This window comes from Bactrocera latifrons, unplaced genomic scaffold, assembly GCF_001853355.1.
Source record: "Bactrocera latifrons isolate USDA-ARS-PBARC rearing strain unplaced genomic scaffold, ASM185335v1 scaffold_689, whole genome shotgun sequence".
NCBI classification, from domain to species: Eukaryota; Metazoa; Arthropoda; class Insecta; order Diptera; family Tephritidae; genus Bactrocera; species Bactrocera latifrons.
Window position 1 is genome coordinate 26,285 of NW_017537366.1, and position 17,825 is coordinate 44,109.

General features: G+C 34.0%; 1 protein-coding gene across 1 annotated transcript in view; it reads left to right on the forward strand.

The window, feature by feature from the left end:
* LOC108975717 (G-box-binding factor-like) overlaps positions 1–17,825 on the forward strand; it is a gene marked incomplete at its 3' end in the record, with an annotated part of 59,761 nt that overhangs the window by 20,297 nt on the left and 21,639 nt on the right. The window contains exons 3-4 of the mRNA XM_018944411.1: positions 1,615–3,362; positions 15,948–16,025. Coding sequence (XP_018799956.1) covers positions 1,615–3,362; positions 15,948–16,025 — 1,826 coding nt within the window. The remainder of the gene's footprint in view (positions 1–1,614; positions 3,363–15,947; positions 16,026–17,825) is intronic.

The window sequence follows — 17,825 nt, forward strand, 5'->3', positions numbered from 1 at the left end:
TATGACCATTTTTACTAGGAAGTATTACGATATCGAACGCAATTTGACCAACCGTGAAAGTCTGTGTATAATCGTACTATGAGCGAAATGAAATGTGAAGGTTACTGTTAAATAAAAACTTAAACCATTTAAACAAAAAAGGCGAAATAGTTTAAATTTAAACTTTATTTATCGTAATGTCTTTGGATGTACAATATTTTCGGTAATCCTTGAGAATTATACCCAAACAATCTCGATGGTTTTCCAATTCTGAGAAACACTACGTATAATTGACCGTAACAACAACAAAGCGTTAATTTTCTAAATCCAAGCCACAAATTGTGGTTGTTTGAGCGTGTGTCATATTAACAATTAAGCAAAGTGCAAACGCGACACGATATGTGATGTTCGTCTCACCGCGGCGTTGGTTACGTTCTCTGTAAACGTTGGTCACCCGTTGACGTCCCTTTCGTTGCTTTTTTTTATTAGCATGAAGACGTTAATTGCGTTTTTCAGAATTTTCATTTGTACTTGTACATGCAACTTGATCTTTAAGTTTACATTACCCATCGAAAATACATCGATGAAAATATTATAAAATATTCGATATCTAAAATATGAGAAACTTAATTTTCATTAATTGGCTGACTGCAAATATTTATTCTTAATTATGATGATTTTAGATAAAATTACGAAATTTAATTTTTTGTTTACTGATTTTAATTTACTATTAAAAACAAAAAAGTTAAAACAATTAAGAAAGGGCTAAGTTCGAGTGTAACTGAACATTTTAAACTCATGCAACTTGCCTTAAAGATTTTGGAACATCTGGCTGACTTTACTCTATATGATTGGTTTCACACCTGAAACTATTTCACTGATTTTGATTCTTGCAAGTTGCAAGAATATAAAATGTTCGGTTGCTCCGGACTTAGCTTTTCCTTAATTGTTTTACTTTATTTTTCAATATCTTTAGACTCATTTATATGTATAAATAAACGACAGTTTAGCTCAATTTCGCAAATTTCTCAATTTGTGCGTTAAATGAATGTTAAGATTAAAAAAAAATCATGTATTTTTTATCATTCTAAAAGTACGCTAGATTTATTAAAGAGATACACGCCGAACGACGAAGATACATGAAGAGAATATAAGTACTTCATTAATTGGAAACAACACTCAACAAATACTAGAATAAATCAACCAACTAATATACTGAAATCAAACAAAGCATAATCGAATAATCTAAAGATACATACTATCTAAAAACGACTTACAAGTAGTAGATCTCACAGATGATCTTTAATACTAATACAGCCAAATCAAAGTATATTTATAACGAAATATTGTGTGCTGAAAGACTTGATATTTTGGAAAAATCCGTACACAAAAACATTAACGAATTACTATACCATAGGTTAGTTATATAATTGTTTCACTGAGAACAACATCTGTAACTACAACGCATGCGAGCGTTTAATCCACGACTCGAGTGACTCGCCACATTGATAGCCACACTGGGTCAAATAGCACAACAACAACTACATGGAACTCACACACAAAACATTGATCAGTGGCTGCTGCAGCAATTAAAGCTTGCAATAGAATCCAATTTTGATTTTCGTGCCACTGCAGCCATCATAACCGCCGAGGAACAAGTGGCGGCGGTGGCGGCGCAGGTGGCGGCGGCGTTAGAAGAGGCACCAACACAGTTATTACCAATAGAAAAAACAATAGTATCAACTGAATCAACAGCAAAAAAGTCAAGTATAGACATCCAGCAACGCATTAAAGTAAAAACGGCGAAGACGACCGAGGACAAGATTAGCGTGTCAACGCTTGACGTAAGCGCCGACATAGTGTCAGCGGCGGCGGCCGTGGAAGCAAACGCAGTAGATAAAGCGGAGTCCAACGACGACAGCAACTTTGGTAAGGTAGCAACAGAAAAGTCGTTAGAAGCGATAGACGAAAGTACCATATCCCAGCTGCAGATACCAATACCGAGAATTCCATCGATCGGGGAGGTCTTACTACCCAATGCGCTCAATATACCGCCAGTATCATCCACTTTGGCCGCTGCATTGCATGCCCAAATGACATCGGTCGTACAACAGCAACAACACGAAAAACAACAACATCACTTCCATCAATTGCATACCAACCAACATCAAAACCAAAGCTATCACTCGCACCAGCACGAACATCACGAAGAGGGGTACGTACAACACAGCCAGCACCAACTACAACAACAAATAGAAAACGAGCAGCATCAGCAATTATTTCACCAGCATCGCTCCCAACTATTCAAAATGGACGCCGAATTTTGGCAGCAAGCGCGCGGTCCTTTCGGTCTCCATACCGCCGCCGCACTTGCCACCAATCAACTGCATCACCATCACCAACAAAATCCTCAACAACATCACCCACAACAATCGCATTCAGCCCAGCAACAACATAACCAGCCTTCGGTGCAAACACAGCACACGCAGCAACCTCCTCATTTAAGCAATGTGACGATAGCGGCTGTGCCTCATCATGAGCAACAACACCAACAGTCATCTTCAACGCTACCAGCGTTGCCGCCACACGAACAACATCATCAGAATCATCATTTACTGTTCAATGCAGCAGCCGCTGCGGCCGCGGCCGTTCACCTGAGTGGAGTTGTTAAATCAAATGAAATGCAGAATGTCACCAACGGCATAATTGTCAGCGGTCTTGCCACCAATAGCCCCTCAACACATGATGGCTCAGCTGTATGCAATAATAATGTCAGCGGGAATCGCAACAGCAGTTGCAACGATGCATCTGGAAGCAGTGAACCACTTAGAATAAACGTCAAACATGAAATGAAAGCAGTGGCGGCTTCTGTAGCAACGAGTAATCAACACCAACAGCAACAGTCAAAATACCAACCGAATATGCACAATGCCATCGACGCGTTGCACCATCAGCTGCAGCAACAACTACAACAGCAGAACTTAGCATCTAGTACCAGCGCCGTTGATGAAACTGATGCCTTCAAGAATCAGCTCAAAGCACAACCGGTGAGCGGTCTCAGCAGCTCCAGTAGTGTGCATCAGCAGCACACGCATGCCCAAAATTCACAATCACGACCTCATAATAGCACACACGAACATCACCAGCAACAGGAACAGCAGCACCAACAACTGCCTTCGCAAACGCTATCGCAGCTACAGCAATCGAATGGACAACAGCGTGAAATGGGGACAGGGCGCAGTAGCCCTCCGCTCGTGCACAGCGGTGTCAGTGGCAACGCGCTTGTACCGCTACATTCGCCACAGCATTCAATGACACCATCCGTGGGCAGCTCAACACCCGACATCAAGTACAACAGCGACAAGCTGGTCAATGAAATCCAGGTGTGTATCATAGGTTTATTGTATTTGTTATGTATACAATAATATTTTTAATGTTGTGTACAATGTTGAAAATTGGATATAATAGAACAAATAATTTATAGAAACTGCAGGCAAAGAAGTTAATAAGTGGCAGAGAATTATTTCATCAGGTCCATTATTGTGAAAAGTTCATTAAAAAACAGTTGAATTAACATTTGCGGGATTAAAAATTTTCAACCCTGATAAGAACTAGGTTTAACAGTTGAAAATACTGGTTTTATTTGTAAATTGTAAAGAAATCCGAAACATTCCGAATTTACCAACTCTGTTAAAAATTATGGTTGCCACTACTAACTGCCCTACGTACATACATATGTTATTACCTAAAGCTAACCAAACAGTTCCTCAAGAGTAGCGATATTTCACAGCATTTGCAGAAAATGTTAAAGAATTGAGAAGGCACAAATGTTCTTTAACATTTTCTGGCATTGAGCCAGGTCAGCGTAATCAGTGGAACACACGCAGAATAAACAACAGGAGAAGCTAATAAAGTCCACTGGAAAAGCTACATACTTTTATGTTAAGCATTATTATGTAACAGTTGAGTGTTCAGATATTATTGAGAAGAGAACAAAATGTTACACAATATAACAGAATCAATGTGGACGAACACACCTTTGAATCCAATTTACTATATAAATATACTGTGTATAATACTTTGCTGTAAGCCGTTAAGCAACATTTGCAACTCCTAAACTCCTTGCATAACTGCTTATTGCAATTATCATAGCTTCCTAAGATTCAGCTATTGCTAAATTTTTTCCGTGGAAATAATGTAATATATTAACGGTTCGTATTTCGCATATTTTTAAGTAAACTGCAAATTATAAACATATATTGCATAAATATTCAATATTCAGCTCGTGTATAAAATTCGAGTGTTTGAAGACAACTACTTGAAAATTTTTTTATTTTTTTATCATTTCTCAAACGAAATTTTGTTCAATAGGATATGCGAAAAATTAGTATCAATTGCTTTTTTTAACCATTCAATATATCCCAAAGTGGAATGTCTATCAAATTCATATATTATGTACAGTTTAAGCGCATGGAATATGACTTTATATTGGGTAATCTTTTCGTATCTCTAATCAAACTTCAACTTATTTTTTTATATTTGTAATGAACTTTAATTAACCAACTATGTATTATTTTGGTCGACCACTTTTTGTCATCTTTCCGCTAGAGGTATTATTCCATCAGTGTAAAACTTTTCTGGTTTCTCGGTGAAAAACTGCATTGACCGAAGCAAATATTAGTCCGATGGTGGTCAAGGCTATATTGTGAATGCATCAAAACTTCCCAACCAAGCTCTCCCAGCTTTTGCCCGGTCATCAAAGATGTGTGTGGTCTAGCGTTGTCCTGAAGGAAGACGAAGCCTTTCCTGTTGATCAGTTCTGGTCGTTGTTTTTCGATTGCAGTAAAATATAGAACCAATCGTTCGACTAGGCTGGAGTAGCTCATAGTGCATGATTCTTTTCCGATCCCACCAAAAACTCAGCAACAACTTTCGAGGCGTCAATCCTGACTTTGCGACCATTTGTTGAGCTTCACCAGGCTTGGACCATGATCTTTTTCGCACATTATTGTCGTATTTGATCCACTTTTCGTCTGCTGTTACCATTCGCTTCAGAAATGATTGGATTTCATTTCGTTTCAGCAAATCACAGATATTAATTCGGTCCATTAAACTTTTTCACACACAATTCATGTGGTATCAAACATAATTTGTTTTTTTTTGCGGCCAACCTTTTTTAAATGCTTCAAAACCGTTTGATGATGAATGTTAAGTTCCTTAGCGATGTCATGGCTGCTTATGTGACGGTCCTGGTCAATATTTTCCATAATTTGACCGACTTTTTCAACGATATGTCGACCAGAGCAGAGGTGCACCTTTCAAATCGAAATTTCCAGAACGGAAGCGAGCGAGCCATTGTTGTACTGCACGAACTAATAAAGCATCGTCCCCGTAAACTTCACAAATGTCATTGGTGGCTTGCGTGGCATTCTTTCCTTTTTCTGCAAAAATTTCAAAATATAGCGAATTTCTTCATTACTTTCACTCATTTTTGAACTGTAACTTTTTTCAACTTCCCCGAATTATGTTTTTGGTTAAATGAAGCATAATATTGAATTCTTATTTTTTGTTATTGTGGAAACAAAAATCAGAAATACATGTATTATATATATCATAAATGTATAATGAAACAATAAAACTGACGCAGACGCCAAAATAACTATACTTAAGAACTAATCCAAGGTTGATTTTATTTTAGCTGACCCAGAAAACATTGGTGGAGGATTTAATTTAGTTGTAGAAAAAAAGGATACTTTATTTAAGTTAATGAATTATAAAATCATAGTATACTACAATTATTATTTTCGATTGCCATCTTGTGGATGGAACAAACCATTTTCAAATTCGTGATTAATAATCAGGGTTTGATCATAAAAGGGAGAAAATTTAGAATCATCTGTATTTTTCAACACTGAATCATACAAAATTAAAGCAAAAATTGTGTAAAAAAAAGGAAACAATATTTGGGGTGGACCACTGTTAACCTTTAGGAATATTAAAAACAGATTTTGGCCGATTCTGAGATCTACTCAATGAGCACACCAAATTTAATAAAAATCGGTACCAACAGTTTGGAGGAATTAGGCAACAAATGGCATGAGATTTTATATATATTATATAATGATACTACATATAGGCCCTTAGAAAGCAAAGAGTTCACATCCCTCAAGGCGTTATAATAGTATAGTAAAAAATGTGTTTCATTAAAATAATGGAATCCAAAGTTGCTGCTGTTGAGCTTAAACAAATTTGAAAACGCTTTTTAAGATTTGGTTCGGGAATATTTTTTTCTTTTAAAAGCATATTTTTTTCTTTTAAAAGCGAAGTTTATAGTTTCACAAAGAACGACATATAGTAGTACAATTACCTCCCCTGGATCAGCCATCGACCCTTGATCATTATACATATTTTCATCGGGGTCTGTTGTCAATATTCTCAGAATATTTTAATGTTATAAATTTAAAGTCCTTATCGATTTAAATTAATTGTGCAACAATAGCCACTTTTTTGTAAAAAAAAACACCTCAAAAGTTATTGATACATCAGAAACCATCAAAAGAGAGCAACATTCCTGATCATTATAAAACTATTGAAGTGAAATACTTATTATACTAAACTATGCTGACTGAGAAAGTAAACTATTAAGTTTTAAGCCGCATCCGAAGGGGCTACTGTGATTTATTCTTTATTAGCTCTTTCCTAATTTTTTACATTTACACATACTAAAAAATTTACTGCAGATATTTATGGACTGGTTGTATGCCGAAGTTTACCGACATGCATACACGTACAATTGTAATGTCTAACTGTACACAAATGTAGAGCGTACGAATGCATTTTATTCGTTTGAGCTCATTTCTGGCGCCCTTTGACCATACAGCGACTCGCTTTCGTTCCAAAAATCAACCCTAAGTTGCGTTAGGTTAGTGTTTAACAACATTTGGACATTTATATACATACATATATGTATACAAACAAGGAGAAGCGGCACATATTTTCTATATTGAAATATATAGAAATAAGATTCTTTTAGAAATATCGCTAAAATGAAAGGGTCTTAAAACAGTTTGTTTAGGCTGTTTCCACAGCAGTCGATTCAATATAACCAACAAGCACCTTTATATATTCTACAGGTATGATGTTCAAATAAAACGGTTAACAAATATTTCGCTTAAAAATAGGAACGATTTAAGTTGATTTGCGTCAAGTCCGGCAAATTTTTGTACGTAACCGGAATTTATACAGAATTGTATCCAATATTCTTCCAAGTAACTTCAGAGATGTTTTTTTGATGGTACAAAAACAAATTCGATGGAAAGGTTTTTCAACAGTGTAACCAACTGCTTAAACATAGCTTCACAATTTGTGGTACAACAATACTTTCTAGTACAATATCAGAAAGCATTTCGAAAATAGCAATAAAAGCAGTTGGCAGTCTTGGGTTCAGTACATTCTAGTGACTAACAGGTTGCATAACTATGTATGTACATATATCCTTGGTTTACTACTTCTGATTAATATTACTCTGAGTGTTTAATTGAAAACTTGAGCACTGACACTCAATGGTCAATTTGGAAGGATTCTCCGCGATATCCTGAACATATAGCTTAGTTTCGTGCTACCTCCATTTTCAACACAGTTTCCCTTAATGTAGTTAAGTGTAATTACGTCAAAGAAGTAGTACAACAGCACGAATAAGCTATGTGTGCCTATTAACATTTAGTAATTTTAGTGACCGTTAGTAAGCTGAGAAAGGGCAAATAAACCCACCACGAATGCGATGTGTCCCAATAGCGAAGAAGTAACTAAAAAAGTATGGGAAGGGTGAAATAGTAAAAATTATAATATGAAAGAAAAAAAAAACAATAATAATATAGAGGCATTTGTTAAAAATTCAAAGAGGGGAACTCTGTGCAAAACACAGTAAAAACTTGCACACAAAAAAAAAAAACACGTAGAGGGAAGAAAAAGGAAAGCCTTAGTGCCGTATACCTTAATTGTTGTAAGAGTAGTGGAGGTTACAATGGTTGCGGTGGAAATAATAGTGATGGTGGTGGTTTCGGCATTGTTGGAAAGTTAGGCTAAGCTCAAAGAAAATTCATGTAACTACCATATACAAACGCATGTGCCCGCGGGGTAGTGTATATATACATATATAAGTACATAAAGTAAAAAACGAACTCCCTGTTAAAAGTACAAGAAGGCACTCACAGTTACATACGTATAAGTATACATATGCCCATATCAACTCTCGATGACGCACACAAGTGCAAGTAACCGGTTTGTGGATAAAAATTGGAACTCACGCACACCAGTAAAGCGTTCGTCTTAGATACAAACAAAAACCGTCGTAATATCGGCCAGAGAAAAATTCTCAGCAGCGAAAGCGACTTCGACTACTAGCATACTATGCTTGGGCTAGTAATATGGAGTAGAGGTGTTAAGGCGCGCCAAGGCAGGCGATGCAACTTAGACTTCCCCTTTTATGGTGTCATTCCTACTTGACTCCTTGAATATATTTGCAGCGCTGCGCCTCATTCGGGTTGATTCGTAGTATTTAACAGCGTTTTTGAGAAGTTTCTACTTTTTATGTAAAAGCACGAGTACATGCAAAGACTATATTGGTTTTGTTGGTCTGCGTATTTATTTTATTATAAGAAGGAAAATAAAAAGGAAAACGAAGCCATGTCTTAGCGTCAACGCAACGACGGCGTCGATATTAGTATCGACGTGAACGGCAGCAGAAGGATGTGGATACTCATATTTAAACTGCCAACACTAAAGGGGTAACACGTACGTACTGCCGTTAGCATTAGTCTGGCAGAGAGCATGGTGGTGTGGTTCTTGTTGTTTGAGCTCTGTCGGTCGGTCGAGTCTTCACTGCTAAACTTAAATCAAAAACACCTAAAAAACGGAAGAAAATCAGATAGCTTTAGAAACGCTTTGGCAAAGAAAATTAATATGAAAAAAGTTCGCGGAAACTGTTGCGGAAAGGGTGCTGTTAACGGCATTAGCTGTAATGCGTTACAAAAGAGCGGCAGGTTGCTGAGGGCGGAAGGTTTGGGTCAACGGAGAGCGAAATAGCGTCTATTTGGAATATTTTTCAACGTCTTTGCATAGTGCACGGTGTAGACATATACGGTAAGCAGTCAAGTTTTTTTGGTTTTTGTACGCCGTCGTAATAGTTAAAGGGGTTATTGTTAAAATCAAAGGTGATGGTGTCGGCGTTGGCGTCGACGGCATCATTGGCCTTTGCAGTTGCTAACTGAACATGTCCCGTATGAAAACCATTTCAGTTTAGTTGAGTGCGACGCGCCAACAACACATTATACCCCGTACCCGGTACGACGCCGCCAAAGCCACCATAAGTGTCGCTGCCGTAGCCGCCGCGGTCACCGCCAAGCTGGTGTTGTCATGTTTAAATCGGTCCAGTAGCGGCATACTTACAAAGTATTCGTCCAAGTAAAGTGAACGTAAATGAAATAAAAAAACGAAATTGCTATTTCGAAGCGTTGCGTTGCGTTTACCTTCTTGAGCGTTTTCTTTTTAGCCGCGCAACGATTTCTTAGCCAATAACAACGCAAAAGCCTTATTTGTACCCGTTCATCTTCTGCCGCAAGTAAAACACAATTTCTTTCCTTAGTTGATTTTCAAATTCGTGCCAACCATGCAACTTAAAGGACACGCGCGCGTTAATAAGTACATACAAATAAAGCGAAAAGTACATTATCGAATATGAGACGTGTAAAAGCAGAATAATAATGAAAACTGAAGCGAAAGTAGCGAAAATTATTTTAGGTGTACAATGCCATGAACAATTGCAAATCAAATCGAATTGCTGATAATCAAAACAAAACCAAAAAAGTTCAATTTCAAAATATAGAAATTTTTTCAAATAAGAATTAAAAACAAAGTAATATCAATATAATTTGTTTGTGAAACTACAAATCCCCAAAATTCAAATAACAGTGTTTATTGCTTAAGTATTTTAAAAAATCGTATATGTTAAGTTTTATCAATGAAGCACAAAATTATGCCAAATAGATCATTTCGATAGCATAGAGTGGGTTTTATTTTATATATTCTTCTTAAGCGAAAACATTTAATTAAGCGAAACATCGAAATTAAACGCGAAAGTTATTTAAGATAGTACATTTTATTTGTACTTGGTTGCTATTTATAACTTTCCTAATTCCGGTTTAAATACATATTTTTTTAGAGTTTAAGCGCACTAAAATAGCTACGGCTGCTGTATATTGAAGTCAATTTTGGAACAGCACCGTCATTTAAAAAGAGTTTCCAAGTTATGTATTCCAAGCTGGCAACCACTTGAATAATGTCCTAATAACTAAATACCATTTTTTAAGTAAATTTTCTTCTCACATGCAACAACGAGTAAAAAAATAAGATGCCTGCAAGTAGAATTTCTTTATCATTTAAATGTTAAAATGCGTCAGACGTTGCATACTTTTAGGCTCTTGCTTTCTAATTCCTATTCGTTAACACCAACCGCGTTTTGATTTTTTTTTCTAATGTTTAATTAAATTTGAAATACTATGCTGAACATGTTTCGCATGTATATTTTAATAAGATAACAGTATTTTTTTGTGAACGTTGTAGGCGTAAATTTTGTTGCAAAATATAATTTTGTAAACTTTGGCATTGGTTTTTATGATCTACCTTTAGAGCATTTGTATTTATTTATCTTTTGTAGGCGCAGAGTTTATTATAAACAATTAAGTCCTCCAAATATATTTATGTGCCGAAAAAGAATATATGCCACAGCTGTTTACCATATAGTAGTTTTGTTGTAGCAAATTGTAGTTGCAACAATGTCGCATTGAATGTAGCTAGGCAAGCTTCAAAACGACCGGTACATTCAATTTATAATATGTTATACTCTTTTTATTTGAGTTTATTGAAATATATGCAATTCTTAAGTTCCATTTTAGTTATCTCAGCACACGCGTTTTTCAACATTAATTTTAGTTAAAAAAAGACTTTAGTCGCCTGCTATTTTCCGATTTAACTGCAACTTTAGTTAAAATTAGTATGTTTGTTATACAATAAACTTTTTATTGCGAACACTGTCAAATTCGATTTAGCGAAAAATAAAAGTTTTTTTTTTACCATAAATCACAGTGTGGATATAAGCAGTTGCACCGTTAGTTCCCCAAAATAAACAATGCCATGTGAAATGGCGATGAAGTGTAAATAATAAAACATTATAGAGAAAATTAAATTACAAAACGTCTTGGTTCTTATTTATTCATTTTCCTTATTCTTATCTGCAAGAAACGACGCGTGCACAAAAGAAAAACGCAGTCAAAACAATGCAAATGTATTTTGTTCTTTTCTTTATTTATGTGTGAATTCGAACTACTGAACATGTATGTATGTATATTCTCATATTTGATATAATGTATATCCAAACATGGTCGCTGCAGACACATATAAGCACACATACGCACTTTCAAAGTGCCGCAATAACGGTTTCATTAAAATTTTGTAGGAATAGTAAACCAAATGCTTAGTTGTGTTCGATAATCGTAATGACACCAATCAATGAATGATAATAGCGGAGGAATTATGTATTTAATAGTAAATTGTTAAAAAAAAATACTAATATTTCCCTAAAACAGATAACATATAGCATTTGGTATGCGATTGATAAACAGAAAATTTAATTATCATTATATGGATTCTTAGAAAAACCAAGTTTGTCGGCAAACAAAATAGTTAATGAACATTTACATTTTTATTTCTTTACTTTCACACAGAAAAACAATTTGAAATTACATCGACTTTTTCTAATTAGTTTGAAATAATTACTCATCATTATTTTTAACTTTTTAGGTAAATTATGAAATTATACTTTTCGATAGTAAATAAAATTAATAATCATTACTTAATGCCTTTGTTCATAACTAGTTGAAAAATAAACTTCTTCATAAGTTTGTAATCAACATCAGAATGTCTCAGGCTGCACTCATTTAATGATTAGAAAGGCATCTTACAACAAGTAAGGAAGAGCTAAGATCGGGTGTAAGCAAACATTTTATACACTTTCAACCTGCTAAAGTCAAAGACCGGGAAATTCCTTCAGGTACTGGCAAAACTTTCTGTCATATTTCATTTTCATTGAGATAACTCACATATTCGCCGATGCATGCACTATACTATAAACTCACCCAGTAGTTCGAAAATATTTATATAACGTAAATGGATTCAAAGAAGTGTCGACTCGATTCAACTAATTCTTGATATACAGAGATACTATTATCAGAAAAAGATTCTCTCTAAATTTCAGTTGTATATCCCATATATTGAGCTATATTTTCAGTCAATAGTCAACTCTAGACTCAAGACTGGGGTACCTAGGGCTTGAACAGTTTTTGTTGGATTTGTAGAATTTTTGGTTATAAGATGCTTCTTGATTTGTGTACTGGCAGCTGAAAGAAACAAATGGAATTTAAAATTGTGCTATAATGGAAGTAGGCGTAGTTGTAGTCCGTCATGTCACGAAACAAATTTAGTCGAAATTAGTTATTCGGGTCCCGAGATATGTGATTGCACTTTAAAGTGGACGTTGCCACGCCCATCATCCATTTTTTACACCGACTCCTATATAAAGCTCCTTTATACTATCTCGGGTATACAATTTTTTGTCTCTGGCATATTAAGTATCTTTAGTGGTATAGGATATTGTATGTATGTACATTAAACATTAAACTTATTAGAGGGCGTTTTTAGCTCACCATTGGTGTTTAGTTATAGTGTTTTAATGGCATTTATTAGACGTGGCAGCGGTCCGATTGCGCCCACCTACAAACAGTTTTTGTTTTTTTTTTTTGGCAGGAAATGAGCATACCTAGTTTCATCAAGATATCCCAATTTTTACTCAAGTTACAGCTTGTACGGACGGACGGACCTGCAGACAGTTACTCAGATTTCAACTCGACTCACCATTCTGATTTTTTGTTTCACGTACAACCGTTAGGTGAACAAAACCATTATACTCTGTAGCAGCATGTTGCAAGAGTTTTCAAATATTACCTGTATTTATCACTGACATCTTTCATTGCGTTTGCTTAGAAATGTGTTTATCCACACAGAACAATTTGAATCGAGACTTGTGACTCTGACGGGATGTAGACACTCGGATCAGCTCTCTACTTCCTATAAAGTGTGTTCCTCCGACATATATGAGACATCTAACGCGGACAATGTGATGAGTTCAACACATTTCCCTTATGCCCATCAGCATAAACATAATTACACAGGTCCACAGTGGTTCTGTTGCCCTAGATATAAGATCTATTTGGGACATACATATGTATATGTACCCACGGTTCATGAAACTATCAATGGTTTTTTAGGATTTGTTCTCTTTTATTTTTAAATTTTTATTTTCGTTTAACATTAAATTATCCGAAAATTTATTCAGATGATTACGGAGATAGTATACCTTGGACAAATACAAATGCTCTTAAAATCCTAAAGTTTGTCAACATATTTTGCACAACTTCTAATAATTTGGTGTTTATCTTAACTTTGATAAAATCGATATCTTTCAGAAATTTCTGTTTTCGAGGACCATTAAGTACTCCTTTCAAATTTTCCTTACTCGGCTTTGAAAAGGTCATCCGAATTACTTTCGTAATCTGGGCAGTTGAAAACATTAAAATTTACTAACATATCTAGAGTTTTTTTAACAATACTTATTTATTACCAGTAGTTTGTACAACTCGGAACTTTTAAAGTGAAATTATCATATACAACTGAGCTTTCCAAAGATGTGAACATAATTAAATAATAGAATATATTTAAACAAACAAAGAGAAAAATATTATCAATATGCACATATTTATTATATTACTTTCTTTTGTGTTGATAAATCATTCATTCAAACAAAATAAGAAAAATTCAAAATTAAAAATATACTTAACATATAAAGAAAATTTGTATTTAATGAGAAATATTTAACAAGTGTATTTATTTTCAACAAATTTAAAAATTGTTATACAGTGATTCCACAATAACGTTAAACATTTTTAAACAACGTATGGGCAAATGCCAATTAAACAAATCCAATCAAATAACTAAATGTCCATGAAATAAATCAAACAAAACTACCAAAACAATCCTATATTTTATGAACCAATCAAAAACGAAGTTCTATAAGAGACATCCTCAGCAAAATTATTTTAACAAATTTTAACTAAAAGCGCGGCAACCAACGAAATCAAAAATTTCGTAAAAGTCAGTAACGACAAAACGCAAAAATTAAGACTAAGAAAAATGACTCTTGAGTGTGAAGAAGAACATGATGTAATTGTTTTGTCACGATAATTATTAAATTTTTCTAACACATTTTTACTTGTTTATTTTATGCTTCTCTCTTTCATTTTAATTATTTAGTATTTAAATAATATTTTTAAAAGCTAAGAAAATTCGGTAATTATTTAACTTCCTTGACTATTGAATATTCGAATAGCTGAAATAACTACATTTGTTAAGTAGCCAAAAGTGATAAACTGCAATTATCCCATATACATGCCATAAAAATAAATAAGCAAAAAAAGTTGTCCAATACCTAAGCGAAATTTTATAAACATTCGCATACAAAATTTATTTTTATGAAATTTAATACAATAAAAACAGGCATTTTCCTTTTTAAACCGGAACTGTTGCATTGATTGACCGCTTTAGGACTTAGAGTTCAGCAAGTTACAGTTTTCATAATGCATAAATAAAAACATACATATAATATTCTTATCGATTTATATGGACGATTTTTACATAGGTTAGGATAAAAGTGAGAATTTTCTTGGAACGAGTAAAACCTTTAATCAAATAAAACAACTAAAAAATGCTTAAATACTATTATAGTATGAGAAAACAAATATTTGCGAGGTTATATAATACTTTATGCACATTACATATACCATATGTATGTATGTATGTATGTATTTGTGTGAGTGTTTTATCAGCGCCAATTGCTCAAAGACGTTTCAGTTAACGATTCTTTTACTATGCACGGGGTGGGCTAATATACAATATGTATATAAAATTATTAATAACAGAGTATGAAGTTGTATAGTAATTGTGTATTAATCATATAGTTACTATTTTAATTAAATATACTTTTATGATGTTGCTAATACAGCATTCGTTTTGTATTCTTCTAATAATATTTACTTATCTACGACTATTATTTCCACTATTTTTTTACGTTTAAAATAATAAACATTTGTTCCACTGAATATTGTTCAAGATAACTGGAAAGATATAAGTAAAAATATTTCTGTCCCTACGCGCATCCTCAGTTTAATGATATTCTTCTAAATTCAATCAAGTCTTACACTTTTCATATCGGTATAAAGTAAGAGCTCATAAATGGTAATCCTAATAAAAATAAAAAACTCAAAGCTTTTTTTCTAATTAACAGGAATTTTTTTTTTCAAATTTTTGGGGAAACCCTTGTTTAAAAATCCTTCGATCAGGCACAAATTTTTCATGTTGTAAAAGAGCTGTACAAATTTCTTTGGAAACTACAAAGCATTTCAATTTCGTTGAAAACTGTACTTTAAGAATATGTAAAAAATCGGTTTTTTGAAAATTCTGACTACCCAAACTCATTCCTTCTCAGTTGTTAGACGCTGGAATGTTTTTGAAAATCTGTAAATATTAAAGCTTTAAATGACTTAAATATTATGTATATATATGTTACTTGCGATTTGTTATATTTTTTTGGTAGCGTGAACTTTTAATTGTATGTATATTGAGTAACCATTTTTATAATACATTTAATTATCATTGCAATCTAACAGTTTTATTTTTGCTTTTCATATCTGTCGACTGAAAACTGACGAACATCTGTGCAACACAATTTAAACATTTACCATCTTCAATCAACAATGTCGCAACAACAACGATCACAAATATTTTGGGCACAACAAAAAAAGCTGCAATTATCCCGGTCGAACAGCGCAGCCGCCATCAGTGAACGTACTTTAGAAGAATGTTGGTCGACCCTGCAACGTGTGAGTTGGCATCTCTTCCGTTGTGTATAGTACTCTTCCACGTTAAAGACACGCACTCACTAAACACAAACAAATTCACCCCACGCATTGCAACATACGCACTCTCAGATTTGTTTATTTTAATTTTAAGAGTGAAATAACATACGTTATTAACACAAAAAACCAGTTCATACTTAAAGTACAAGATTTTCGGTGACCACCGTAGGTGTATGCGAATTTTATGGGGCAATCACACTTTTAATTGAATGCAAGAAGCGCCTGTTGTAAAGAATAACATTATCTAATTCATAAATGAGAAAGTTAGCAAATTTAAAGAAAATAATTGTTATGTTTAAAAATTTAACAAAACAATTGTCACCTGAAAGTTTGTCGTTAATGCTTGGAAGGTTACATGCACACGCCTCACAAAGTTATCTACATACCACAATGACGAATGAGTCGATTAAGCAATATCTGCCCGTCTGTATTTACGCGAAATAGGACCTCAGTTTTTGAAATATCGGTCTGAAATTTTGCACACGCCCTTTTTCCTCCAAGATGCTGCTCATTTAACAAATTTGAATCGGAGCACTACTATGCAATAGCATTATTTAGTTAGTTAGTTTTATTTGCAAAGATATCTGCAGGAAAATTTTCTATAATTATTATTAAAGACAATGCTAAAAAAAAATTCGAACGATTTCTTCAAATCGATGGTATACAAACTTTTTTTTAATAAGTAACCTCGATTCGACTTAAGGGTTATTTATATCAAACAACTAGATAAAACTGGGAAATTATTGAATACAAACCTTTGGTCGGTATGTTTCCAACATTAGTTGTACATACAGTTGTTAGTAGAAACTCCTGTGAAGGGTATTCCGGAGGAACCGAAATTTACGTTTTTTCTTATTTTGAGAAATTTAGTTTACATAAAATACGTCGGCCAACATAAACCCGAATTTAACTCTATAATCATCTAAATCTAATCTATATTCTTTGTTTTATTATTTCAACCAAAAACGAGTTATTTATAAGTTTTAATTTCTCAAAGGAACCATTTTTCGGAAATGTCAATTACATACATATGTATGTAAATACTCTATTGTACTGGGGCAGATAATAGTAATTTATATAAATAAATAACTATATCAAATAGGCCAATGCAAAAGAAGTTCAAAAATTTCAAGAGTCCAACAGTTCTCATAAAACATTTTAAATGTATAATTTTTGACTAAATACATAGGATACAGAAGCCATCTATATCCTTAACTGGAAGCGCCAAAAACCGCTGCTGTCGTATAGCAAAAACACAGTTGCGAAATTTGTAAAGATTAGAAATTATAAACTATTAAACAGAGTAAACATAAAATAATATTTTAATTGGTCTGAACTCAGAACATTGGCAGTACATAATCGATAACCTATTTACATTAGGGTGTTTCTTTAACTATTATTTTTTTTCACTCCCGTCATGAAATTTCCTTGGAAATACCCTAAAAGATTCCCTGAAAATTTGAGTCCCACATATTCCTCAGAATTGAGATATAGAATATTGAGATCAGAGGAATTTTATGGCATCGCTTTGACTTTAGACACATAGTCCTCAGAATTGAACACTCTACAAAAGTGCCCATTGGGACAATGTCGAAACTCTCACCGGCGAGGTAGTACGGGGCTCCAAACCTGATTTTGTAAAACATAAAATTTCCTACAAGTTTGTCATTTACATTTTTTCTATAGCTCTTGTCATTTACCAGATATATAAAAAAAAAAGCGAAATTACTGGAAAAATCAGGTTTGTTCCAATGGGCACTTTTG